This window comes from Nomascus leucogenys, chromosome 9 (genome assembly GCF_006542625.1).
Source record: "Nomascus leucogenys isolate Asia chromosome 9, Asia_NLE_v1, whole genome shotgun sequence".
In the NCBI taxonomy this organism is placed as follows: Eukaryota; Metazoa; Chordata; class Mammalia; order Primates; family Hylobatidae; genus Nomascus; species Nomascus leucogenys.
Window position 1 is genome coordinate 14,983,694 of NC_044389.1, and position 25,318 is coordinate 15,009,011.

The window sequence follows — 25,318 nt, forward strand, 5'->3', positions numbered from 1 at the left end:
TAACAACTCATGGTACCAAGTTGGCTGGAGAGGTATAGGGGCTGCCCTTTTTAGACTGAGTCTGGAACTCTCTTAGTTCCAGTCTCTACCACTCCCTATTGTCTTACAACCAGCCTGACTCATTTATGCCAACTGCCTGGCAGAGAGGGTTTTGACCCTTGGACTAGAATTTATGGAGATATGAAAATACACTGTGGAAAGTTAGGTCAAGTAAGATTGTGAGAGGCCTTGAGTGGCTGGTTACAAAATTTGAACTTTTTATTGTCAAGGAGAACTGTGTAAGGTTTTTGATCACTGGGGGCCAGTAGCTGTGTTTTAGGAAACCTGGGGCAGGGGAGACTGGTGATGCTGCCATATCCAGGGGAAGGCCAGGGCGCTGGCAGAGGGAGGGGCATCATCAGCCCCTTCCCCCCTCTGCGAACTCTGCTGCCTGACTGCTCCCCTTTGCCCCTGCTCCCAGGGCAAGCGAGTGATAGGAGAGGATGGCGCCGAGGGCTATAGTGATCTGTTCCGGGAGAATGCCATGCTACAGAAGGAGAATGGGGCCCTGCGGCTGCGGGTGAAAGCCATGCAGGAGGCCATCGACGCCATCAACAACCGTGTCACCCAGCTCATGAGCCAGGAGGCGAACCTGCTGCTAGCTAAGGCCGGTGAGTTGGGCTATGCCAGGCCAGGTCAGAGCACCAACGGGCTAGGACCCCCTCCCCCCACATCCACCCCAGAGTATCAGGTGGACTAAGCCAGCCAGTTAATTCACAGTTCAACTCATTTATGCATTTTTTTCACTTGATTTTAAAACATTTTTGTATGGCACAAGTAATACATGAACACATCCTTCTTGTTCAACATGCAAACAATACATCACTATATGAAGTGAAAGATTAAAATCGCCTCTTCCTGAACCCTCCACCCCAAGCCCTCTCTGCTTCTCAGAAGGAACCTCTATGAGCAGCTTGGTGTGTATTTTCCCACACCTTTCTCAGTATTTGTTTCACGTATGAATATGTATTCATATACATTCTTAAATGTGTGTATGATATAGACTACTTTTTCTATGTATGAGATTATATATATTGCTCTAAGACTTCCCTTTTTCATTTAGCATTATGTTTTATAAATCTTTCCATATTAAACCTACTTCTGGTTCACGCCTGTAATCCCAGCACTTTGGGAGGCCATGGCAGGAGAATCACTTGAACCCAGGAGTTTGAGACCAGCCTGGGCAACATAGGGACACCTAGTCTCTACAAAAAATACAAAAATTAGCCAGATGTGGTGGCACATGCCTGTAGTTCATGTTACTTGGGAGGCTGAGATGGAAGGATTGCCTGAGCCCAGGAGGTTGAGGCTGCAGTCAGCTGTGACTCTAGCCTGGGCAACAGAGCAAGACCTTGGCACTAACCAAAAAATAAAAATTTTAAAAAACCTACTTCTCTTAATCTTCTGCCATGGTGTCCCATATGTAACAATGATGAATAAATTTATTATAATAGCCTTCTAGTGATGGGCATTTAGGTTGTTTCCAGTTTCTTGCTATTGCCAACAGTGCTTGTATACCTCTGTGCAAAGTATTTTTTTCTATAGATTTCTTTCTGGAAAAGGCCCATATGAGCTACCCTATTAGAGGCACAGATAATAAGAGCAGTAGTATCAGCGGTGAAGACCCTTGCTGCTATTTATCTTTTTTTTTTTTTTTTTCTGAGACGGAGTTTCGCTCTTATTGCCCACGCTGGAGTGCAATGGTATGATCTTGGCTCACCGCAACCTCCACCTCCCAGGTTCAAGCGATTCTCCTGCCTCAGCGTCCCGAGTAGCTGGGATTAGAGGCATGCGCCACCACGCACGGCTAATTTTGTATTTTTAGTAGACACGGGGTTTCTCCATGTTGGTCAGGCTGGTCTCGAACTCCCGGCCTCAGGTGATCCGCCCGCCTTGGCCTCCCAAAGTGCTGGGATTATAGGTCTGAGCCACCGCGCTGGCCTATTTATCTTCTTTATCGCACCCTTCTTCCCGCCTTCCCACTCCAGGCGATGGCAATGAGGCCATTGGTGCGCTGATCCAGAACTACATCCGGGAGATCGAGGAGCTACGGTGAGTGAGTGAGCCCCGGCAGGTGTGAGCGGGTTGGCGGCCTCGGCCAGGTGACGCCAAGGGCGGTGGCAGCTCACTCGGCCCCGCCCACTCGCTCTTCCTGTGCAGGACTAAGCTCCTGGAGAGTGAAGCCATGAATGAGTCCCTGCGCCGCAGCCTCTCACGGGCCTCGGCTAGGAGCCCCTACTCCCTGGGTGCTTCTCCAGCCGCCCCGGCCTTCGGGGGCAGCCCGGCCAGCTCCATGGAGGATGCCTCGGAGGTGATCCGCAGGGCCAAGCAGGACCTGGAGCGGCTAAAGAAGAAGGAGGTCAGGCAGCGGAGGAAGAGGTGAGTGGAGTGTCGTCCCCGCCCCTGAGAGCCCTCAGACCGCCCCAGTGGACCCTGCCTGTCCCCCAGGAGGACTGCTGCCCGCCAGTGTTTAGGAGGGAACCTCCACACCCCCAGCCCCAGGGGATGCCTCAGTATTGCTTGGGAATTCATGGCGCAGATTTGCTCAGCCTTTTGGGCAACCTCCCTCCCCGATGTTCTCCCATGCCATATGCTTTCCCCCAAGGAGAGGAAGCACTGAGCTGAGCCAAGGTCAGCTCTGGGTGGCCCTAGGGAAGAGCAGTGGGGTTCTCTGCAGAGTAGGAGCCAGCGCTCTCCCCTCCCTCTGGTGAGAGCCTTCCTGTTCTGCCGCTGCCGCCGTCCTGCCCATGTGCTCAAGGCAGGGGCAGCCTTCCTAATCCATCCTCCCTAATCCATCCTCCTTGTCCTCCCTGAGCAGCCCCGAGAAGGAAGCCTTCAAAAAGAGGGCAAAACTCCAACAGGAGAACAGTGAGGAGACGGATGAGAACGAGGCGGAGGAGGTGAGGAGCACGGCCCACCCCACCTCACCACATGCGTGCCCTGTGTCCCTGCTGGGGTTGGGGGGGCCCCATCCGCATCCTTGTATGGAGTGAAGGAGGCGGTTGGGTCTGCATCCAGTTGATCCTTGTACTTCCTTATATCTCTGACTGGTTACCATGGTGATCTCCATCCCCTAGGCCCCCACCTCATCCCAAACGGATGATGCAGGTGGGGAGGCCCTCCTAGAGGGGTTCTGCGATGGTGTTGGGGGAGGCAGCACTCTTCCAGGAGTAGGGGGTGGGCAGGGGGGCTCAGCTATGGCCTGCCCCAATCCCCACCCTCCTGACACACCTGAGGCATTGTGTCGGGATGCATCTCTGCTTCTGGGCTCCCCTCTCTGAGGCCAGGCCCATCCCAATGGTGCCTGGTGCCCAGGAGGAGGAAGAGCGAGACGAGAGTGGCTGTGAGGAGGAGGAAGGGCGCGAGGATGAAGATGAGGACTCGGGCAGTGAAGAGAGCCTGGTGGACTCAGACTCAGACCCCGAGGAGAAGGGTGCGTGGGCCTGGGCTGTGGGCTGTGGGGAATGCAATGCCTGGCTGCCAGTGCCCAAGTGTGGGGTTGGGCCCTGCTCAAAGATAATGGTGTCCAGGCCCCAGCCCTCCCAGACATGAAACCAATGACAACAGCAGTCATGATGGGAATGATGGCAAACACTTCCTGGTTGTTCATTAGGTGCCAGGCACTGTGCTTACCTTAACCCTTTGAGCAGCTGGGTTCTTTCAGTCTTCACTGCAACTGTATGCATAGGTGTGGTGAGCTCCCCTATATTACCACGGAGGAACAAGCTCAGGGGTTTAGTGACCTTCCCCAGTGTGGTCCATGCAGAGCAAACGTGAATGTAGGCCTGACTGGTGCCAAAGCCCTCTCCTCTAAATGGAGATGCCTGCCCCTTCAGCCCTGCCTGCTACCAGCCCTGGCCCTAGCCCTGTAAGGTGCTCTCAGCCATCTCACCCTCCTCCACTGAAGCTGGTCCCATGTCATCTGGAACAGGTGGATGCTGGCCTCAGGAATGGCTGGGAAGGACGTGCAGATCCCCCCTGCCAGCTCCTGAGCCCTGCCTTGCCTTTCTGGAACTGCTCTTTAAATGTGTTGCTCCTTCTGGCCGCATTCTACCTGCATTGGGATTTATCATTTTGCCCAGTCTCTGGTCACTGATTGGTCATGGCTAACCAAAGGAGGGTCCCAGCTCCCCAGGACTGGCACATCTGCTCCCCAATTTGCCCCTCGCCCTAACGCTGGGCTGAGCCTGACTGTGCCCCCGTAGAGGTGAACTTCCAGGCGGACCTGGCCGACCTGACTTGTGAGATCGAAATCAAGCAGAAGCTGATCGACGAGCTGGAGAACAGCCAGCGGCGGCTACAGACACTCAAGCACCAGTATGAGGAAAAGCTGATTCTGCTTCAGAACAAGATCCGAGACACACAGCTGGAGCGCGACCGCGTGCTGCAGAACCTCAGTGAGGCCACCGCCATGCCCCCCACCGACCTCATCCGGACCCTCCCTTTCCCCTGAGCCCCTCCTCTGTCAAAAGCAGCTGGTGTGTTGGGGTTATCCTGGCCTTCTAGGCAAGGGACTTCCCAACCTTTGACTGTGGCCCTTTGACCCACAGTTAAAAGATTCTTACGTCTAACGCTAGTTCCTATGAAAATTGTTAATTGATTTTTTTTTTTTTTTTTGGCTATCATGTCATGTATTAGAATTCTTTATATACCTAGGCACGCGAACATGACACTCCCAGCCTTTCCTCCTGCACTCAGTTCCTTGGGTCTTTTCCTTTGGACCTGTTTGTAAACGTTCTTACATTCTATATTCATTATGCTGCTCTTCAGCCCATTCATTCCGTTTTTTATTCATTCATTGATTTACTTATTCAGCAAACACATGTTGAATATGTCTTATAGAGCAGACATCATTCTAGTGCTAGAGATATTGGAGTGGGCAAAATCCCTGCTCTCGTGCAGCATACATTCTAGTGGGGAAAGACAAACATAAACGAAAGAGCAGAATCTATAGTGTGTCAAATGGTGGTAAGTGTAGCCAGGACGGGGAACAAGAACTACTGAAGAGTGAGTTGGAGTTTTTTTTGTTTGGTTTTGTTTTGTTTTTTTAATTATTTTATTATTATTATACTTTAAGTTTTAGGGTACATGTGCACAATGTGCAGGTTTGTTACATATGTATCCATGTGCCATGTTGGTTTGCTGCACCCATTAACTCGTCATTTAGCATTAGGTATATCTCCTAATGCTGTCCCTCCCCGCTCCCCCCATCCCACAACAGTCCCCGGAGTGTGATGTTCCCCTTCCTGTGTCCATGTGTTCTCATTGTTCAATTCACATCTATGAGTGAGAACATGCAGTGTTTGGTTTTTTGTCCTTGCGATGGTTTACTGAGAATGATGGTTTCCAGTTTCATCCATGTCCCTACAAAGGACATGAACTCATCATTTTTTTATGGCTGCATAGTATTCCATGGTGTATATGTGCCACATTTTCTTTATCCAGTCTATCGTTGTTGGACATTTGGGTTGGTTCCAAGTCTTTGCTCTTGTGAATAGTGCTGCAGTAAACATACGTGTGCATGTGTCTTTATAGCAGCATGATTTATAGTCCTTTGGGTATATACCCAGTAATGGGATGGCTGGGTCAAATGGTATTTCTAGTTCTAGATCCCTGAGGAATCGCCACACTGACTTCCACAATGGTTGAACTAGTTTACAGTCCCACCAATGGTGTAAAAGTGTTGTTTTGTTTTTTGAGACAGAATCTCTCTGTTGCCCAGGCTGGAGTGCAGTGGCGTGATCTCGGCTAACTGCAACCTCCGCCTCCCAGTTCAATCGATTCTCCTGCCTCAGCCTCCCGAGTAGCTGGGACTACAGGTGCCCACCACCACACCCAGCTAATTTTTGTATTTTTAGTAGAGACAGGGCTTCAATATATTGGCCAGGCTGGTCTTGAACTCCTGACCTTGTGATCTGCCTTCCTTGGCCTCCCAAAGTGCTGGGATTACAGGTGTGAGCCACCGTGCCTGGCCGAATTGGAGTTTTTTAAAGGATGGTCGTGAAGACTTCACTGAGCAAAGACTTGAAGGAGGTGATAGTGCTAGAGCAGCCCCAACCACGGGAAGAGCATCCCAGACAGAGGGAGCAGGAGATGCCAAGGCCATAAGGCTGCCATGTGCCTGGCATTTTGGCAGAATGATAAGGGGACCAGGATGGCTAGCGCACAGTGAGAGGGGACAGGTTGGAGAAGAAATGTCATTGTAAGGACATTTCCTTATACTCTGAGGGAGAGGGGATGTGTGGAGTTTCAAGAGAGCTACGTGATACCAAATTTAGAAGCATTTTTAAAAGACTACTGTGGCTGCTGCATGGGGGAGTGAAAGTGGAAGCTGGAGACCACTTAGGAAACTGTTCTAAAGATCCCAGGAGAGGTGGCTTAGGAGGTGGTAAGAAGTCAGATTCTGGATATATTTTTCAGGTTGAGCCAGAAGGCTTTGTTGATCGCTTGCTGGGAGGTGGATGTGAGGGAGAGGGGAGCCAAGGATGCCTCAGGGTGTGAGCTTCTGGAAGGAGCGTGATGCCGTGTACTGAGATGGGAGACGGGTAGAAATGAGGAGTTGGGTTTTGTACCTGTTAAGTTGGAGATGTCTGTTGGTAGTTCTGGTAGGAGAGGCCAAGAGTGGAGAATCAGCTTATTCCTTCTGCCCTGGCCCACACCATTCTGTCTTCTCTTGCAAACTCTTCCCCTTCCCACGGGCCCCAGCTCTTTCCTCCAACGCTGGATCATGGGTCAGAACCTAGCCAGCATGAGTGAGCTACAGGACCCTCACGGGAAGTTGGAGACCAGGGGTTCAGAGATCTCAAGATGAAAACACCCCTGCCCATTTCAATAGGATGTCAGAGCAGGAAGGGGCCTTGGGCATCAACTAGTCTGACCCCCTCATTCAAATGATGCAACAGGCTCAGAGAGGGGTGTGACTTGCCCAAGTTCATACAATGAGACTGGAACAGAGGGTTCCTGCGTTCCCCCTTGATGACCCTGTATTCAGTGGGAGCCCTTAGGGACCCAGCACCGACAGCTGCCTCTCGTTGCTCTCAGGCACCATGGAGTGCTACACTGAGGAGAAGGCCAACAAGATCAAGGCAGACTATGAGAAGAGGCTGCGGGAGATGAACCGGGACCTGCAGAAGCTGCAGGCTGCCCAGAAAGAGCACGCCCGGCTGCTCAAGAACCAGTCGCGCTACGAGAGGGAGCTGAAGAAGCTACAGGCCGAAGTGGCTGAGATGAAGAAGGCCAAGGTAGGGGCCGAGGGTGTGAGGAGTGGGGCCTAGAGTGCATGTGACATCTTCTTAGAATCCACTCACCATGGTAAAAATAATCATTGCCGTCAAGTGTGGATTCTCTTCTCGACACACAGCATTACCTAGTTTCACCCTGTCTTGGCCCTTGACACGGTCCTCTTAGCTGAGTGCATCATCCAAGGTGAAACAACCTGCCCAGTAGTGGGGCCAGTGTGCAGGGATGCTGGGGTGCACGGGGGTCGTGTTCAAGGCAGGTGAGGATTTCAGGGGACCCCACTCGGTGCTGCCTCCTGTTGGGGAGGCTGCAGCACACTCGCTTCGGGTCTGCACAAAGCGCACATGAGGCCTCTCGTTTGGTACAACCTGGCCCTGAGTGATAATAGTAACAGTTACCATCATTTGAACATTTACTATGGCCAGGCTCCAGGCTAGTCATCTCACACGCATGATCACATTCAGTCCTTAGAAGAACCTCTTGGAAGAAGTCTATTATTATTCTTTTATGTATGAGAAAGTGAGGCTCAGAGAAGTTAATTCCAGCTTCCAAGAGGTAGCACTGGGATTTGAACTCAGTTATCTGGCTCCCAAGCCACTGTGTGTCCGGGTGGCACAATGCCTCCCTTTTCTACTTTGCCACCGCTCAGAGTGCTCTAGTCTCTGGGGCTTGGGGTCTGTCCCTGTGCTTCTGACTTCAGGGCTCAAGTCTTGTGTTTCCAGTGTCTGGTGTGTTCTGGCTCCCGCCTGGGGCTCAGCAGATCCATGTTCCCTTTCAGTCCTCCCTCCCCTTGGGCCTTCCAAGTCCTACATTCCTGCCTGCTCTGATCCTCAGCCCTCAGTGGATCCCAGATCCCCACAGCCCTGGGCTAGGCCCTGGGCACTGGTGGCAGCCCCAGCAAGCTGTGAAGGGCTGGTCTTGGGGACAGAGACATAGGAAAGGGGAGCTCCCCAGTGCTTGGGGCTGATGGGGCATCTAGGAGCCATCGGTAGCTACACGCTCATGGCCAACTCAGTGTGCAGAGGAGAGAGGCAATGCAGTGGTGGCTAATGTAGATTCTGAGAAGAGGTGGTGGGCCCATAGCTGTCATTGAGGCCCAGCCACCTCACCTGGGCAGGCTCTGTCCCCAAGCGTGGGCTGCAGGTCCGGAGGCTTCATCAACCTGACCAGAGTGGAGAAGTCCTTGCCTTGCTGTGCTCTGACCTACTTGGCCTGGGCTGGCCCCAAGGAGCCCTGTTTGCACCATCTCCTTCAGTGTGTTCACCCTGTGGGGTGTTGAGACTCAAGTGTGGACTCAAGTACCCAGATCACCCAAGGGCCCCTGCACCCACTGATGGTTTAGCGGGAGGGACTGGTGGGCCTTCATTATCTCTGGGGTGGAGCAGCACTCCCAACAGGGGCCTGCACATTCTGCAGCAGCTTCTGGAGCACTTCTGGGGTGCGCTTATGTGCATCCCCACTCTGTCTCCCTGGGGGTTCCCAGCTGATGCCTCTGCAGGGTACCCCATCCTGTCCTGGCCAGCTCACATCTCAGCTGCAGAGGCCCTGGAGAGCCTCATGAGGGAAGATCCTTGTATGGCTCTGAAGCCTGGCAAATAATATAACACTAAGATGCAGCTGACAGAAGGCTCGTGTAGACCTGTGTTTCAGTCTCTGGATTGCTGAGCTCCTTCAGCCACGTGCCCGGCTCTGTCCACATTGACTGTGTTCTTATGAACCCAGAGCTAAAAGCAGAGAGGAACACCCTTGGGTCATCCCAGGAGGAGCCTAGGTTTTCTGTTGGAGGGACAGAGGATGCAGCAGCCGAGGATTCAAACCAGGCACCGTGAGAGCCAGTGCCCCAGAATCCTCCCATGGCTGTTCAGCTACAGGGCCCCAGTGATTCACAGAATGGAACCGGGGTAGGGCCTGCAGCCACAGGGTCTCCCAGGGAGAGGCCACAATGTCTTCTACCTTAAACCTGCGGAGTGATGCTGGTCTCACGTACCATGGCCTGTTTCCGCTTGTCATGTGCCTGGAATGTGCTCACTTGTTCTGAGACCTTTGCCTCTGTGGTAGCCACCATGGAGCTTGGCCACACATGCAAAGTTGGGTGGATGAGTCTTTGACCAGGAAGACATAGCAACTCCCCAGGAAGCCTTAAGCCCCTGACCCTGGAAGATACCTGACACCTTGGGTTTGCACACAGCTCCTGGGACGCTGGAGTTTTCAGGTTCACTTTTAGCCAAGGGTCTGACTTGTTCTTCAAGAGAACACTCATTCTGGACCCCAAAGCCCCAGCAGCAAGCAATCCCTCCTCTTCTCTGCAGATTCATCCCAACAGAGCCTGCCTGCCCTCCCACCCTCCCAGAAAGAAGCCGACCCTGCTGGCCATTAGCCCACTCCCTCATGCCATTTCCTTTTTCTTTCTCTCTCTCTCTCTCTTTTTTTTTGTTTTTTTGTTTTGTTTTAAAGGCAGAGTCTTGCTCTGTTTCCTGGGCTGGAGTGCAGTGGCGCTAACACAGCTCATTGCAGCCTCAACCTCCTGGGCTTATGTAATCCTCCTACCTCAGCCTTCTGAGTAGGTGGGGCTATGGGCACACACCACCACACCGGGCTAGTTTTTGTATTATTTTTGTTGGAGACAGAGTCTCACTATGTTGCCCAGACTGATCTTGAACTCCTAGAATCAAGCATTCCTTCCACCTTAGCCTCCAAAGTGCCAGTGCTGGGATTAGAGGTGTGAGCCACTGCGCTCGGCCTGTTTCCTTTCTTGACTGTTTTGAGGGCAGGGCAGATTGATGACACTCCTGGTGATGTCCAAGGCTTCAGTGGCAGAGGAAGGATCACCTAGCATGTGTTCCTTATGCCCCTGTCACTTGGAAGGTGTCCAAAGCCCTGTGTACATTACACTTCTATGTTCTGGGCACCAGGAATAGGGAGGCAGATGCCGCAGGGCCCCAGGTCAGTGGCTTCCCAGCATCCTGGGTCGCCTCCGGCCACACTAACGGTGCTTTCTGTGCCTTTGGCTACATTTCCAACAATTCTGGGGTCCAGATTCTCTGTGCTTGGTCCTTAGCTTTGCTGACCTACCATGGAGCCATCCCTGGGGCTGCGGGAAGAGCGGACTGGGAGGCGATGATTTGTTTTCGGAATATGGCCATCCATTACTAGTTTTATGACTTTAAGTCCTTTTGTCTCTCTGAGGCTCATTTCCTTGTTTATAAAACAGGAACGATAATGCCTCTCTCATGATTGTCATGAGGAGGGTGCCTGGCATACAGCCGAATCTCAGTAAATAATGGCAGTTTTTATTGCTGTCACTGTGAGCCTGGCCATGAGGGCCCTGATCTTCACCTCAGCCCTGTCTGCAGCTCAGCCTTCAGTAGGGGAGAGGATTACCTGCCTCCAGCAACCTAGACTGTTTCTGGAATGGCCAGACACAGGACAGTGGCTGTGGGTGAGGGCCACCAGGGGCTGTGCATTCCAAGCAGCGAGGGCCACAGTTGGGCCCTGCAGAGTGGGGCACCTGCACTGCTGGGCTAGCTGTGAGGCCACTCCTTTTGGCAGCTTGCCCAGGTGGCTTCAGCTCCTATGGAGGAGTGGGAGGTAGAACCCCTCACTTCAGACCCCCAGACCCTGAGCCAGTGTTGTCTGGCTAGCCACTATCCCTGCCCCATGCCCTTAGAGCTGGCCCCTCCCTGGAGAGTGTGGGCCACCTGCCTCGCAGCCCTGTATCACCACCATCATCTCTGCCCATCCCAGGTGGCCCTGATGAAGCAGATGCGTGAGGAGCAGCAGCGGCGGCGGCTAGTGGAGACCAAGAGGAACCGGGAGATCGCGCAGCTCAAGAAGGAACAGCGGCGACAGGAGGTGAGGGGTGGCCCTTGAGCCTCCCAGGAGCCTTTGGCCCTAGCACTCCCAGCCTCCTGGTGTACCTGGCTGCCCCTCCCGACCAAGCAGGCCTCAATCTCCACTGTCCTAAGTGGTAATGGTCATGCTTGGAGGACAGTGCAGCCTGTCAGAGAAAGATGAGACCCTGTGGCTTCTGGTCCAGCCTCCACATGTTAAGAGGAGGGACTTGAGCCCTGGAGAGGGGAAGGAACTTGCCCAAGGTGACCAGCAAGCTGGAAATGTGCAGCTTCAGGCCCTGCAGCGAAGCCCCAGTAGGGCTGAGCCCTCTGCTCCAGGATTCCTCCTCACTGGAGGGAAGAAGAGGCTAAGGAAATTGCCCTTGTGGAGAAAGCCATCTTCACTGCAACCTCTGGGGAGGGGAGCTCAACTCTGGGTCCCACTTTATCAAGAGTTTGGCTGCATGAGAATCACCCTGAAGCCCAGGCTTTCAACTACAGGGCTAGCCAGCCTGTGCACAGACAGAGAGGGCTAAGGTGCCTGAGTGTGGAGCCCAGCCCTCTTCTGTCTCCCACAGTTTCAGATCCGAGCTCTGGAGTCCCAGAAGCGGCAGCAGGAGATGGTCCTGAGGAGGAAGACCCAGGAGGTGAGCTCACTTGAGGGGCTGGCGAGGCCCTGGCCCCACTGCACATGTGTGCGTGCATGTGTGCGTGCGTGCGTTGTTTGCCTTCTCCTTTGGGCCTCCCACTTCCTGGCGGTGGAATAAAGGCGGTATTTCCCAGTTCTGCCAGAGCCGGCAGGGAGGGGAAGCAAGCCCTGCCTGTGGCCCTGGCTCTCCCTCCTTCCATTCAGCAAGCATAGTTGGTGTCCAAATTGAGTCCAACCTATTAGAAGGGCCTTTCTCAACAAGAGCTCAGGCTGCAGGGCAGACTGCAGGCCCATTCCCAAATGGCTGAGCTGTGCATTAAAAAAAAGAAGGTGGCAGCCTCTTTTGTGTGCATGTCACATCAAACAGAGACCCCTTGGCCTTTTTGCAGCCCAAGCCCAGGCCAGCACAGAGCAGCCTCTGTGTTCCTGCGGCCCAGCACCCCAACCTGGGCCCTTCTGTGTGGCTCCAGGCCACCCTGCTCACCAGCTCCCTCTTTTCTCCCTGCTGCCCCAGGTTTCTGCACTGAGGCGCCTGGCCAAGCCCATGTCTGAGCGGGTGGCAGGGCGTGCAGGACTAAAGCCACCCATGCTGGATTCTGGGGCTGAGGTGTCAGCCAGCACTACCTCATCTGAGGCTGAATCAGGGGCCCGCTCTGTCTCCAGCATTGTGCGCCAGTGGAACCGCAAAATCAACCACTTCTTGGGGGACCATCCTCCGCCCACTGTCAATGGCACCCGTCCTGCCCGGTAAGGTGGACTGGCAGTCCCCTGGCCTGTGCAGGCAGAGGGGGTGGGAATATGGGGCAGGGCCAGGGTGAGGAAGAGGGAAGCTCTGGGGAGTGCTCCGGGTACCCGTGGCTGTCAACTCCAGATGGGGGCTCAGTGGAGCTGCAGAGGTTAAAAGGAGTCCCATCCAATCCCCTTTGCCTATGTCTCCCAGAAAGAAGTTCCAGAAGAAAGGGGCCAGCCAGAGCTTCAGTAAGGCGGCAAGGCTCAAGTGGCAGTCCCTGGAGCGACGGATCATTGACATCGTCATGCAGAGAATGACCATTGTCAACCTGGAGGCTGACATGGAGCGGCTCATCAAGGTGAGCCCTGCCTCCCCCTTCTCTCCCATCCCACCCCTCTGCCTGTCCTCTGTCCCCTCCAACTTCTGTGGCTCTTCAGACCTTTCCCTGCCCCACCTCCCTCTGCTCCTTTTGCCTGCTCTGGAATCCAGAGGTGCTGGGGGGACCTCACAGGCCAGCCTGTGGTGGGAGCTATGGGCAGAGCTGGGCAGCTACCTGAGGCCTCTCCTTCATCACAATCCCCGCCCTCCCCGCCGACCCCAGAAAAGGGAGGAGCTGTTCCTCCTGCAGGAGACACTGCGGAGGAAGCGGGAGCGGCTGCAGGCTGAGAGCCCCGAGGAAGAGAAGGGGCTGCAGGAGCTGGCCGAGGAGATCGAGGTGCTGGCAGCCAACATCGACTACATCAATGACAGCATCACCGACTGCCAGGCCACCATCGTGCAGCTGGAGGAGACCAAGGTATCCGCAGGGCTGGGCCTGCTGGGCGGAGGCAGGAGAGATGGGTGGCAGGGGCAGCCCTAGGTGACGGGGCTCTCTGCCTCCCGGTCCTAGGAGGAGCTGGACTCCACAGACACATCCGTGGTCATCAGCTCCTGCTCCCTGGCTGAAGCCCGCCTCCTGCTAGACAACTTCCTCAAGGCATCCATTGACAAGGTAAGCTGGGAGCGTACCTGGGCAGGGGGCTCTACGGGCACAGATGCCTCTGTGATATACCCTAGTGTGAAGCCCAGGGGCCTGGCTCCTCCTCACCTGCATCACTCACAGGCTAGGACAAGCCGCCTAACCTCTGCACCTCCCATGCCACAGCTGTAAAGCTGCGAGGATGACCATACCAAGCTTGCAGCTTGTTGCGTGGCTTTAACGAGATGCTGTGTGTAAGGGATGCGGCCTGGCACCTGGCACACAGCAGGGCCTCTGTTAAAGTTGACCCCCCTGGGTGTCTGGCCCAAGCCTATCCAAAGCAGTGCTGGGCTTGAGTCTGTTGGAGGTGGAGGGAGAAGTGTGTGTATGTGGGGGTAGGGGAACAACAGATCAGACCACATTCCACCCAGGAGGGTTTACACCAGAACATCAGGTGTCCCTTGACGTTTCTTGGGCTCCTCTCCTCTCTCCTTGACAGAGAGCTAACCAGAGGATGTGCCTCCTTCCCTCCTGGGGCCTGTGGTCTCTGGGGACAGACCCTACATGGTGTGCATCTGTGTAACTCTGGAAGGAGGCGGGAGACTCTGCCGCCTGACCCCTCCCCCGGGCCCCACTGAGCTCCTCTCAGCTCTGCTTTGTGTCTGGGGACTTTATGAGTTTGCTAGGGCTGCCATAACCAAGTACCAGTCTGGGAGCCTCAAACAAGAGAGGGCGGGAAGTCCAAGGTCAAGGTGTTGGCAGGGCTGGTTTCTTCTGGGGCCTCTCTCCTCGGCTGTATATGAATATGAGTTTTGGGGGGACATAACCTAGCCCACAATAGGGTATGTCCTAAGGTGACCTTCACTTAATGTGTGTATGTGAGAGCTAAGGGGGCTGGCAGTGCTCTCAGGTCTGTGCCAGGTACAAGGGTGATGTTGGGAGCTGGAAGGGAGCCCGCCAAGGTGTCTTGAGGGATGCAGGTTGTGTGATATGGGGGACTCCCAACCCCCATGAGGGGTAACTCCAGGCTTTGTTCCCTGCCCCCAGGGGCTGCAAGTGGCACAAAAGGAAGCCCAGATCCGGCTGTTGGAGGGCCGACTGAGGCAGACAGATATGGCGGGCTCCTCCCAGAACCATCTGCTCCTGGACGCCCTGCGTGAGAAGGCTGAGGCTCACCCCGAGCTGCAGGCCCTCATCTACAATGTGCAGCAGGGTACGGGTAGGGGCGGGTGGAAGCTGCTGGCTCCTTGGCACTCCAGTGCTCTTGGGCTCAGACCCCCACAAGGCCCTCACTTCCCCAGAACCACCCCTAACCCCCACCAGGAGCCCTGGTCTGATTCCAGTGTGTGAGATATAGGAGGGAGACCATCATCCCTCCCCCAACACTTGGACAGGGCTTCTCAACCCCTTTCCCTCCCTCCTGCCCTCCCACAGAGAATGGCTACGCCAGCACAGATGAGGAGATCTCAGAGTTCTCTGAGGGGAGGTGAGTTTGCAAGCTGGGAGTGAGAGGCTGGCTCACAGCATGTACCTGGGGCTGGTGGAAGGAGTTGCCATAGGTCCCAGGGCTGAGCCTGAATTTGGGGGCTCCTCAGGATCCTGAACTCTCTCTGCTTCTTCCTCAGCTTCTCCCAGTCATTCACCATGAAAGGCTCCACCAGCCATGACGATTTCAAGTTCAAGGTGAGCCCCACCAGAAGTCAGGCAGTGGGTGCAGCAGGGCCAGCCTCCCCATAGCCTTTTCCCCGCTTACTGTGGCTCTGCTCCACCCTCAGCCACAACACAATATTGTCCCCAGCTGGGAGGGAGGTGCCAAGAAAATTTAGTCTGGAATTGGGGATTGTCCAGATATGTAACCTGTTACAGCCCATTCCTTCTGAGGTAGGTGGAAGGTGGGAGAAGTGGCTGGAGCCACCGCCAGCCACTGTTGCCACCCTGCTAGCAACAGCACCATAACCAGGGGCCCTGCTTTCAAAAATATCCCCTTTCCCCCACCCATGATTCTGCCTCAGGCTCTGAGTCAAAACCTACCTCTAAAGGTCTGGTTATCTTACGTGCACACAGTCAATTCAACCATATGGGAGTCAAAAATAAGGAAGTTTACCTAATAGTGAGGGATCAGTTTCATTAGACTGAAGCAAGATGCAGGGTTTATTAAGGAGACAAGGAGGGAAAAAGCTTCAGACGGGGAATAGAAAATTATGCATAGTTTTGAGGTAAACTGATTAGCTGGTGACCAGCAAAGAAGTCAGGCTGGGCATTCTGTGTTTACATAGTCCAACTAAGGGCAGTGAAACCATTTCAGTTGCTCTGGATTCTCCAGAAACCCTAAGAGTTTAGCTGGGGAGCACAGGTGATGTCTGTCTGGGTCCTTCCATCAGGTCCTCTACCTTAGGCCAAGACGGCATCATTTCTCTTGTTAGAATTTCTGGGCAGGCTGGGTGTGGTGGCTCACGCCTGTAATCCCAGCAATTTGGGAGTCTGAGGCAAGAGGATTTTGTGAGCCCAGGAGTTCAAGACCAGCCTGGACAACATGGCGAGACCCTATCTCTACAGAAAAAAAATTTAAAAATTATCCTGGTATGGTGGCACGTGCCTGTAGTCTTAGCTGCTCGAGGAGGCTGAGGTGGGGGGATCACGTGAGCCTAGGAAGTTGAAGCTGCAGTGAGCCATGTTTGCACCACTGTCTCAAAAAAAAAAAAAAAAAGTAGAATTTCCCGTGGCTCCCCTTTATGTGCCATGCCATTTGGGCAAGTTGATCTACCCTGTTCTTCCTTTCCCAGAGCGAGCCCAAACTGTCTGCCCAAATGAAAGCTGTGTCGGCCGAGTGCCTGGGCCCCCCACTGGATAGCTCCACCAAGAACATCACCAAGTCCCTGGCCTCCCTCGTTGAGATCAAAGAGGACGGAGTGGGCTTCTCTGTCCGAGACCCCTATTACCGGGACAGGGTCTCGCGCACCGTCAGCCTGCCTACCCGGGGCAGCACTTTGTAAGGATGGGAGCAGGAATGTGGGTTGGGGTGGAGGTGGAGTTGGGTCTGGGCCTCACTGGACTCTTCTGTTGTAGCCCCAGGCAGTCTCGAGCCACAGAGACGTCCCCGCTGACGAGAAGGAAGTCCTACGACCGAGGGCAGCCCATTAGGTGAGATCATGTTCTAGAATCTGCTCCAGAGTCACCACCAGTCTAGTCCTTGGTTATATGAGTGGCTATGATGTTCTGCTCTGTTGATCATCTTGTACACAGTGTAACCTGGGCCAGCTTGACTGAGCCATTCACGTTCACCCAATGGTCCCTTCCCCACCCTGTCAGGTGTGGACTCAAGAAATGAGCCAGGCGTGATGGCTCACACCTGTAATCCCAGCACTTTGGGAGGCTGAGACGGCCAGATCACTTGAGCCCAGGAGTTTGAGACCAGCCTGGCCAATATGGTGAAACATCATCTCTACTAAAAATATAAAAATTAGCCAGGCATAGTGGCGCATGCCCGTAATCCCAGCTACTCGGGAGGCTGAGGCGTTAGAATGGTTTGAACCTAGGAGGCAGAGATTGCAGTGAGCCGAGATCGTGCCACTGCACTGCAGTCTGGGTAACAGAGAGAGACTCTGTCTCAGAAAAAAAAGAATAAGAAAAAGAAATGTAATCTCTATAATGCACCTTAAACTGCATAGCCGAGCCAGATGCTGGAAACTGTTTGCTGCTGTGCACCCAACACAAGTGGCTTTGTAGTGGCTTGGGTTAGTCATTGCACTGATGTGCTTCAGCCCCTTTTCATGACCATGGGTTCTGGGGAGCTTTCAGGTCTTTTTAAGGCCTTATCATGTGAGAGAAGATTAGAAATTCAAAGGAAAGGCCGGGCGCAGTGGCTCACGCCAGTAATCCTAGCACTTTGGTAGGCTGAGGCAGGTGGATTGCCTGAGCTCAGGAGTTCAAGACCAGCCTGGGCAATACAGTGAAACCCAGTCTCTACTGAAATACAAAAAAATTGCCTGGGCGTGGTGGTGTGCACCTGTAATCCCAGTTACTTGGGAGGCTGAGGCAGGAGAATCGCATGAACCCGGGAGGTGGAGGTTGCAGTGGGCCGAGATCATGCCATTGCAGTCTAGCCTGGGTTACAGTGTGAGACTCCGTCTCAGAAAAGAAAAGAAAAAAAAGGAAAGAGAAGGGAAGGGAAAGGAAGGGAGGTGAGGGGTGGGGAGGGGAAGGGAGGGGAGGGGAGGGGGAGGGGGAGGGGGAGTGGGGGAGGGAAAAGGAAGGAAGGAAAAGAAAGAAGAAAGAAATTCAAAGGAAAAAAGAGATCAATGCAGAATGGCAGGGAAGTCCCCAGCTGGTCACCCACATGTGGGCCAGGCCCACGGAGCTTCTGTAGATTGAAGGATGACTTTCAGGGTTTTCTGGTCCATGCACTTAATTAAGAGGTTTGGTGGCACACAGCTAAATAGTGGGAAAGCAGGGGCTCAAGATGGCCTCTTGCCACCTGCCTTGGTGGGAGGCAGGAGGATTTTTTTCTTTTTAGAGATAGGGTCTTACTCCATCACCCAGGCTGGAGTACAGTGGCACGATCAGGGTTCACTGCAATCTCCGCCTCCCAGGCTCAAGCAATCCTCCCGCCTTAGCCTCTCAAGTAGCTGGGACTACAGGCATGCACCACCATGCCTGCCTAATTTTTTTACTTTTTGTAGAGTTGAGGCCTCACCATGTTGCCCAGACGGGTCTCAAACTCCTAAGTTCAAACAATCCTCCCACCTCGGCCTTTCAATTTACTGGGATTACAGACATGAGCCACTGCACCTGGCCACAAATACATTTTAATAAATAAGTGAATTCCCAAATATGGAATCTGTGAATGATGAGGATTGGTGTTTAAAGACAGCATCCAGGAGTTTAATTGGGTGTTGAGCTCTGAGAATACTGCACAGCAGACCCTGCCCTGTGGGCCTCACAGCCAAGGCAGAAGGTGGAAGCCCAGCATCAAGTAGGGGCCTGTGGGCAGGGGTGGTCACTAACAGGCTGCCCTCTGTCCCAACTCACCAGGTCCACAGATGTGGGATTCACACCCCCATCATCCCCTCCCACTCGGCCCCGCAATGACCGCAATGTCTTCTCTCGTCTCACCAGTAATCAGAGCCAGGGGTCAGCGCTGGACAAGTAAGCAGGGCTAAAGGGCAAGTGGGGGAGGGCACCAAGGTGGCATTGGGGAGCCTGTGGCTGGTCCTTGCTGGAGGAGGGCTCAGGTGGCCAAGCCAACCCCAGCCTAAAGTTCCAGCCCCTCCAAGAGCTGAGGCCCTGATGCCCTCTCCTGGCATTTCTCTCCTTCCTGTACTAACCATGGGCCCTTCTCCTCGCCTGAGAATGCCAGGCCCTCAGGAGAGGGCAAGGAGGAGGCCACAGGGATTGGGGCCAGGCAGTCAGGCAGGCTGGTCGCATGGGGCAGGTGCCTGAGGGCTCTCCAGAGCTGCCCTTTAATCCATCTCTGCTGCTGCTTTGAGTCTGCTCTGAAGCCCCTTCCTTCAGCTTCAGCCACTCCACTCTCTGTGCATTCTCCCAGCAGAAAGAGACCAGACCCCCAAATTGCCTTCCTCAGGCAGGTTCAGGTCCACCTATATTCACAGCTCCTGAAGCAAGACTCGAATGACTAATGGTGTGGTTTATGTAAACAGCCTCCCCTGCATTCAGAAGGCCTTTTCTCCCTGTGCTTTACACCCTGCTTTCATATATGTGATTTCATTAGGCTATAAAACAACCACGAGAATTGTCTTCCCTATTTCACATAAGAGGAAATGAGGCTCAGAGAGGGAGCCAGGGATGTTCACCTAGAAAGTGGCAGAATTGCACCCAGAGCCTGGGACTTCCAGCCCCTGCCTGCTGTGCCTCAGGAAAGGGGAGGACCCTATCCTCCATGTGCTGCTCTGGGCTCCCCAGCATTGCTGGGCCCACCCTGGTCCTGTTTTGCTCTCTGCAGCCCTCAAGAGGGCTCCTCTCTTAGCTCCCTGAAGGCTTCCCTGCTCCAGGGGTGACAGTGCTGTGTCCTTCAGGGGAGTCTCACGCTAGAAAATACTTGTCCTTGTACCTAGTGCCTGATGTCCACCCTCCCTGCCTCTCCACAGAAATGCCCCTCCCTGGGTCAAAATACTACTCGATGAGTGCTGAGCCCAGGAGTCAGAGCCCTGCATACCTGGCACCCAAGACACCTCCTTCCCCAAACCTACCTTGGCTCAGGCTGCTGTGCGGGGAGCCATGGATCACTCCTAGCCCATCTCCATGTTGTTACAATCAACAGGTCCCCTTTTGGAAGGATTGGGGCAGGACTCTGCCCATCCCAGCCTGATGGTCTTCTGGAGGCCTTGGTCTTGTCCAATGGTCCAGGTCTTGGAGCCTGTGCATGGTGCAGAGCCAACTTCTAGGCACTGTCCCAGTTGGCCCCCTAGGAATAGTGGGCTTTGTAAATAAGTGAGCCCCTGAGGAATTGCTGGAAGAAGCCAGCTCCCAGGGAGGGGTAGGATCAGGCATGGCTTCCTTCGGCCTTGGGCAGGTATGAGCATTGCTGGGGTGGGGCAGGTGCCCCCAGCTTGTGCAATGGGGCAGCCAGAGAGCTTGGAACCAGCAAACAGCCCCGGAAACGTCTCCCCATGTGTGGGGCTGGTGCTCCCACGTCTCCCCGTGGCCCCCTCCTCGCTCCTCCCCTGCCAGCCGAGAGACCCTGGCAGCCCACTCCTGGGGGAGAGTCCCAGCTCCCAGACCAGCCCACCCACCTCCTCCCCTGCTCTCCCGAGGCCCTCATTCCTCTGCCTGTCTCTGCTCCCCTGGAAGAGAATAACCTGCCCTCTGACCACCCCACATGCTGCTGCCGCCTCTGCGTCCCTCTGTGTGTGTCTCCTCTCACCCCCTAATCCAGCTAATTTTCTGCCCTCCCCAGGTCTGATGACAGCGACTCCTCTTTGTCGGAGGTCCTGAGGTACACACAGAATGTCTCTCGTGTTTGGTTCCCCACTCTCACTCTCGGCACCCTCTCTTCTCTGTCTCTCACTGCATCCCTCCCGCCTGACACCCGTGTCCTCAGCATGCGGCCCCTCCACTCCCCTCCCTGCTGCCCCCCTCTCCAGACCTGTTCCTGCCCCCATGGTTCCTCCCTCTCAGGGTGGCCACAAGGCCTCGGACTGCGCCGGCTAGAGCTGGGGGCTTGGGGAGGATGCACAGCTGCTTGTCGCAGGCCCTGTTCTCTTCTCCCTCCTCACCTGGGCAGGGAGGGGCGCAGCATGGAGGCCTAGGGGATGCTGGGCTGGAGCTGAGTTCTCCACGACTGGAAGGCAGGGGAAATGCTGAGGGCTGCTCCTTTTGGGGGTGCCGGTGGTGTGCTCTGGGTCCTTTGATTCCCTCAGCCTGTGCTGGGGGTGAGCTTTTCAGACGTTGGCTCTGGGAGGGGCACCATGGGGGCAGCGCCCCTTGCCCACACCTCTTAGCACACAGATGTGCGGGTACCTCCCCTTCCCACAGCTTGTGGGATGGCTGGAGGCTGGTTCTCCCAGCCAGCCCAGCACGACACCTCACAACGAGGAGCAAGACTCAGGACCTGGGGTCCCGAGCCCCTGACAAGCCAAGGGCCCCTCATGGGCTGAGAGCTTCCTCGGCCCTCCTGGTGGACTGTCTCAGCTCCTTGAGCCTCCAGCCCTGAGTGTCAACATCTGGTTTACTGTGAATCGTGAGGCTTTGCCACCACAAGATGTTAGCCAGCTGGCCAGGCTGTCATCAGGGGGAGCGTGATCCCTTTGACATAGTTCTGTGGCCAGGCAGTGAAGCCAAACCATTGTCAGAAGCAGGGTGCTGGAGCAGCTTGGGGAGCTATTTGTGCATGTGTGGCATCCGGCTGGCAGCTGGACGTATCCGACCACCATCCTCAAGGGTGGGCCTGGCAGAGTCTGGGGGGAGCTGTGCCAGAAGCGCGACAGGCAAAACCTTGATCATTTCAGTAGACCCTTGGCCACAGAGTCACCGTCAGGAGCAGCGTTCTCTTGGGAAAAGAAACAAAGCTAGGATATATTTTCAGACATAACTCAGCCAGGGTCTCATCCCAAAAGACCCTCACTGAGAAAAAAATCATCTTCAGAACCTCAGGAAGCTGGATGTGGCAAAATCCTCACGCTCACTTGGGCCAGCCTCATTCTCGCTCCCCCAGCATCATGGGAGCAAGAAGGCGTTGTTCCAGGTCCATACAGCCCCATTCCAGAGAGCCCCAAACCTCCTACCCCAAAGCCAAGCCAACCCCAAAGGGATTTAGCCCTCTGTAAATGCCAGTCACAGGTTTGACCCCACTGGTCCAAAAGGGGTGTGTATGTGTACACATGGCTGTTTGCTTGGAAGATGCCAGCCTCAAAGGCAGTCACCAGCAGAAGGGTTTACTGAGTCAGGGTGCGTGGGGGTGGCAGCCTGAGCACCCCTCCCTCTCAGCACCCCTCCCTCACACTTGGTTAACTGAAGCAGCATGCAGCTTCTGGTGGAAGCTGCAGGGCCCAGTTCCAGCCCCCGGGCCTCTGCCCTGCCCAGCTGGACCCAGGCGCATTCACATCTCAGGATCTGGGTCAGACATTGTCAGACGGGAGCTCTCTGTGGACAGATCCCACACCTCCTGCACCTTCTAACTGTGCCTAACACAGGGTTTGCTTCCCCAGAAGTGCTCAGGATGGCAACTGACAGACTGCTGATTAAGACAGGCCATCTCCATCCTGTGTAGCCCATTCCCGGCTCTCAGACCTTGGTGGAATTTGGCTGGAGTCCTTAAAGTCTCTGTTATTAGGTCCTCATCCCCTCCCTGCCCTGTCCCCATCCCACACACGTGCCTTGATCAGCCTGGCCACAGTCTCCCTGGCTGACGAGCATGCCTTCTCTCCCTCTCTCCCGGGAAGGGGCATCATTTCCCCGGTTGGAGGAGCCAAGGGTGCACGGACGGCCCCACTGCAGTGTGTCTCCATGGCCGAAGGCCACACCAAGCCCATCCTCTGCCTGGATGCCACGGATGAGTTGCTATTCACAGGGTCCAAAGGTATGTGGAATGCCAACTAGCCAGGTAGGGTTGGGGTCTCCTACTCACCCCTGCTTCCTTTGTCAGAGTGGTCTGTGAAGGAGATAAGAACATAGAGCCCCCAGGAGTTGAGGATATGGGGGTCTATTTGCTTACTACCCTTGTTTCTTACCTTGGCTCAAGGCCCCCATCCCATGCATCCTTGGCCAAGCCTTCCCTCCTACCTGACCTGGTGGCTCCATCCAGCACTTCCTTCCAGACCTCCCAGGGAAACTTCAGGAAGCTTCTCGGGTGCCCCACCCGTACTTGCACTGCCCAACATCACCCCAGCTCATACATCTAGGCACTCCCTATGATCTCAGCAGCAGCACTTTACAAAGTCATGCTCACCTGATTACAGCAACAAAGTCAAACATTTTACCAGCAGATACACCAGGCACAGTGGCTCATACCTGTAATTGCAGCACTTTGGAAGCATGAGGCAAGAGAATTGCTTAAGCCCAGGAGTTTGAGACTACCTGGGTGGGCAAATAGTGAGATCCTGTCTCTACAAAAAATAAAAAATTAGTCACAATGACATGTGCCTGTAGCCCCAGCTACTCAGGAGGCTGAGGTGGGAGGATCGTTTGAGTCCAGGAGGTCAAGGCTGCAGTGAGCTGTGTTTGTGCAATTACACTCCTCCAGCCTGGGCAACAGAGCAAGACCCTATCTCAATAAGCAAATACAAAATTCTTTATTTACTCATTCATTCATTCATTTTACCAACAGAAAACTAGTCTGTAATAGACATGCATACTATAATAAATATAGCTCTCCATGGCAGTGGGGGGATAGCTGTCAATCTAGGTGTGATTGATTGATTCCAAGTTTTCCCATAACATTTGCTTGCACTGGTTCATTTACTTTGTCAGCAATTAGTGTTTGGAGGAACAGGCACCATAAAAGCTTAAGAATTTTATTTTAGCCCTGGACACCTTAGCAGTATGGCTCACAAAACTCTGGTGTTAGTGGAAAGTTTGCTTGAGGAACCCTGGTCTGAAGTTCTGAGGGAATTCTCTCTCCCGTGAGTTTTTTACTAGCACACACATGCCAGTGAGCACATGTGTATGTGTTTTTCTCTCCTTCCGACCTGGAGCTCCGTCTTCTGGAGCTCTGTGGATCCCTTTCCCCTGTCCTGGGCAGCCCCTGCAGAGGCGGAGCTGCGCCCCCTAGTGGCTGACGTCCCTCCCCTCCCTGTGGCTTCCTCCCATCTCTCGCAGACCGAAGCTGCAAGATGTGGAACTTGGTTACGGGACAGGAGATCGCAGCTCTAAAGGGCCACCCCAACAACGTGGTCTCCATCAAGTACTGCAGCCACTCGGGGCTTGTGTTCTCAGTGTCCACCTCCTACATCAAGGTGTGGGACATCCGGGACTCGGCCAAGTGCATTCGGACTCTCACGTGAGTACCCCCCGCCTGCCTCACAGTGGTGGGCTGCAGCAGGCTGGGTTGGGTACAGATGCCCCCAGCCCAAGTGACCCACTCAGCACAGCACAGCCCGGCTACATGGGCAAAGACCATTACCAGCCTATGAACTTGGCTTGACCCTGGGGTACAAAGTGAGATCTCTTGGTTTGGGAGACAGTGTCTGGGGCAGCACCACTAGAGGAATTTTTGGCCTGCCTGGCCTCCACCCACGGCCAAGTCCCCCAAGCCCTGCCCCTTGAGGTGTGTTAGATATCATCCTATGAGTCTGAAAGAGGAGCTAGGAAACAGGGCGAGCCTCCAAAGCCATGCTGGCCACTGCCTGTGTAGGCGACCACCAAGTCATGGCCCTGAGCCCTGCCCCGACAGTCTCAGACACACAGGCATAGGGCAGGGGACGCAGAACTGAGACCAAGAGCCTTGCAAAATAAAGTGGTTTTTTTTAGCAGAAGTCATACTACATCCTTACATTAACACTGTAAGCTACAGTCTATTAATTTGATCCTTAAGAAGTAAACAGGCTGGGCACAGTGGCTCATGCCTATAATCCCAGGTATTTTGGAGGCTGAAGCAGGAGGATCACTTGAGACCAGGAGTTCAAGACCAGCCTGGGCAACACAGGGAGACCCTGTCTCTACAAAAAAAATTTTTAATTAGCTGAGCATGGTGGTGCATGCCTGTAGTCCCAGCTACTCAGGAGGCTGAGGTGGGAGGGTTGCTTGAGGCCAGGAGGTCGAGACTGTAGTGAACCATGTTTGTGCCACTGCACTGCAATCTGGGTGACAGAGCAAGATCCTGTTTCAAAAAATAATAATAATGAATAAAGTAAACAGAGGATTTTTAGGGCAGTAAAATTATTCTGTATGATGCTGTAATGGTAGATGCATACCATTATACATTTGTTCAAACCCTTAGAATGTACAACACCAAGAGTGAACTCTAACGTAAACTGTGGACTTGGGCAATAACGATATGTCAACATGGGTTCATAATCGAAACACAGGCAGCTTTCTGGTGGGGGGTGTTGATAATGAGGGAGACTGTGCCTGTGTGGGGGCAGGGGCATGTGAGAAATCTCTGTATCTTGTGCTTAGTTTTGCTGTGAGCCTAAAACTGGCCTAAAAAAAAAATAAAGTCTTAAAAAAAAAAAAGTAAACAAGGCTGGGCGCAGTGGCTCACACCTGTAATCCCAGCACTTCAGGAGGCCGAGGCGGGCAGATCACCTGAGGTCAGTAGTTCAAGACCAGCCTAACCAACATGGTGAAACCCCGTCTCTACTAAAAATACAAAATTATCCAGGCATGGTGGCTCATGCCTGTTATCCCAGCTACTCAGGAGGCTGAGGCAGGAGAATTGCTTGAACCTGGGAGGCGGAGATTGCAGTGAGCCGAGATCA

General features: G+C 54.2%; 1 protein-coding gene across 4 annotated transcripts in view; it reads left to right on the top strand.

Moving 5' to 3' along the window:
* The window catches only part of KIF21B (kinesin family member 21B), a 54,908-nt gene that overhangs the window by 20,852 nt on the left and 8,738 nt on the right, over positions 1-25,318 (top strand). For 2 of the 4 annotated variants that reach the window (XM_030818683.1, XM_030818685.1), the window contains exons 9-30: positions 461-650; positions 2,028-2,091; positions 2,200-2,418; positions 2,858-2,939; positions 3,355-3,472; positions 4,245-4,436; positions 7,081-7,280; positions 11,023-11,130; positions 11,687-11,755; positions 12,272-12,504; positions 12,698-12,845; positions 13,089-13,283; positions 13,377-13,478; positions 14,493-14,658; positions 14,880-14,931; positions 15,071-15,128; positions 16,229-16,434; positions 16,512-16,586; positions 18,477-18,590; positions 20,359-20,397; positions 22,343-22,479; positions 23,718-23,898. In XM_030818683.1, coding sequence (XP_030674543.1) covers positions 461-650; positions 2,028-2,091; positions 2,200-2,418; positions 2,858-2,939; positions 3,355-3,472; positions 4,245-4,436; positions 7,081-7,280; positions 11,023-11,130; positions 11,687-11,755; positions 12,272-12,504; positions 12,698-12,845; positions 13,089-13,283; positions 13,377-13,478; positions 14,493-14,658; positions 14,880-14,931; positions 15,071-15,128; positions 16,229-16,434; positions 16,512-16,586; positions 18,477-18,590; positions 20,359-20,397; positions 22,343-22,479; positions 23,718-23,898 — 2,948 coding nt within the window. The remainder of the gene's footprint in view (positions 1-460; positions 651-2,027; positions 2,092-2,199; positions 2,419-2,857; positions 2,940-3,354; positions 3,473-4,244; positions 4,437-7,080; positions 7,281-11,022; positions 11,131-11,686; positions 11,756-12,271; positions 12,505-12,697; positions 12,846-13,088; positions 13,284-13,376; positions 13,479-14,492; positions 14,659-14,879; positions 14,932-15,070; positions 15,129-16,228; positions 16,435-16,511; positions 16,587-18,476; positions 18,591-20,358; positions 20,398-22,342; positions 22,480-23,717; positions 23,899-25,318) is intronic. The other 2 variants (XM_030818684.1, XM_030818686.1) reach the window with 1 other exon arrangement.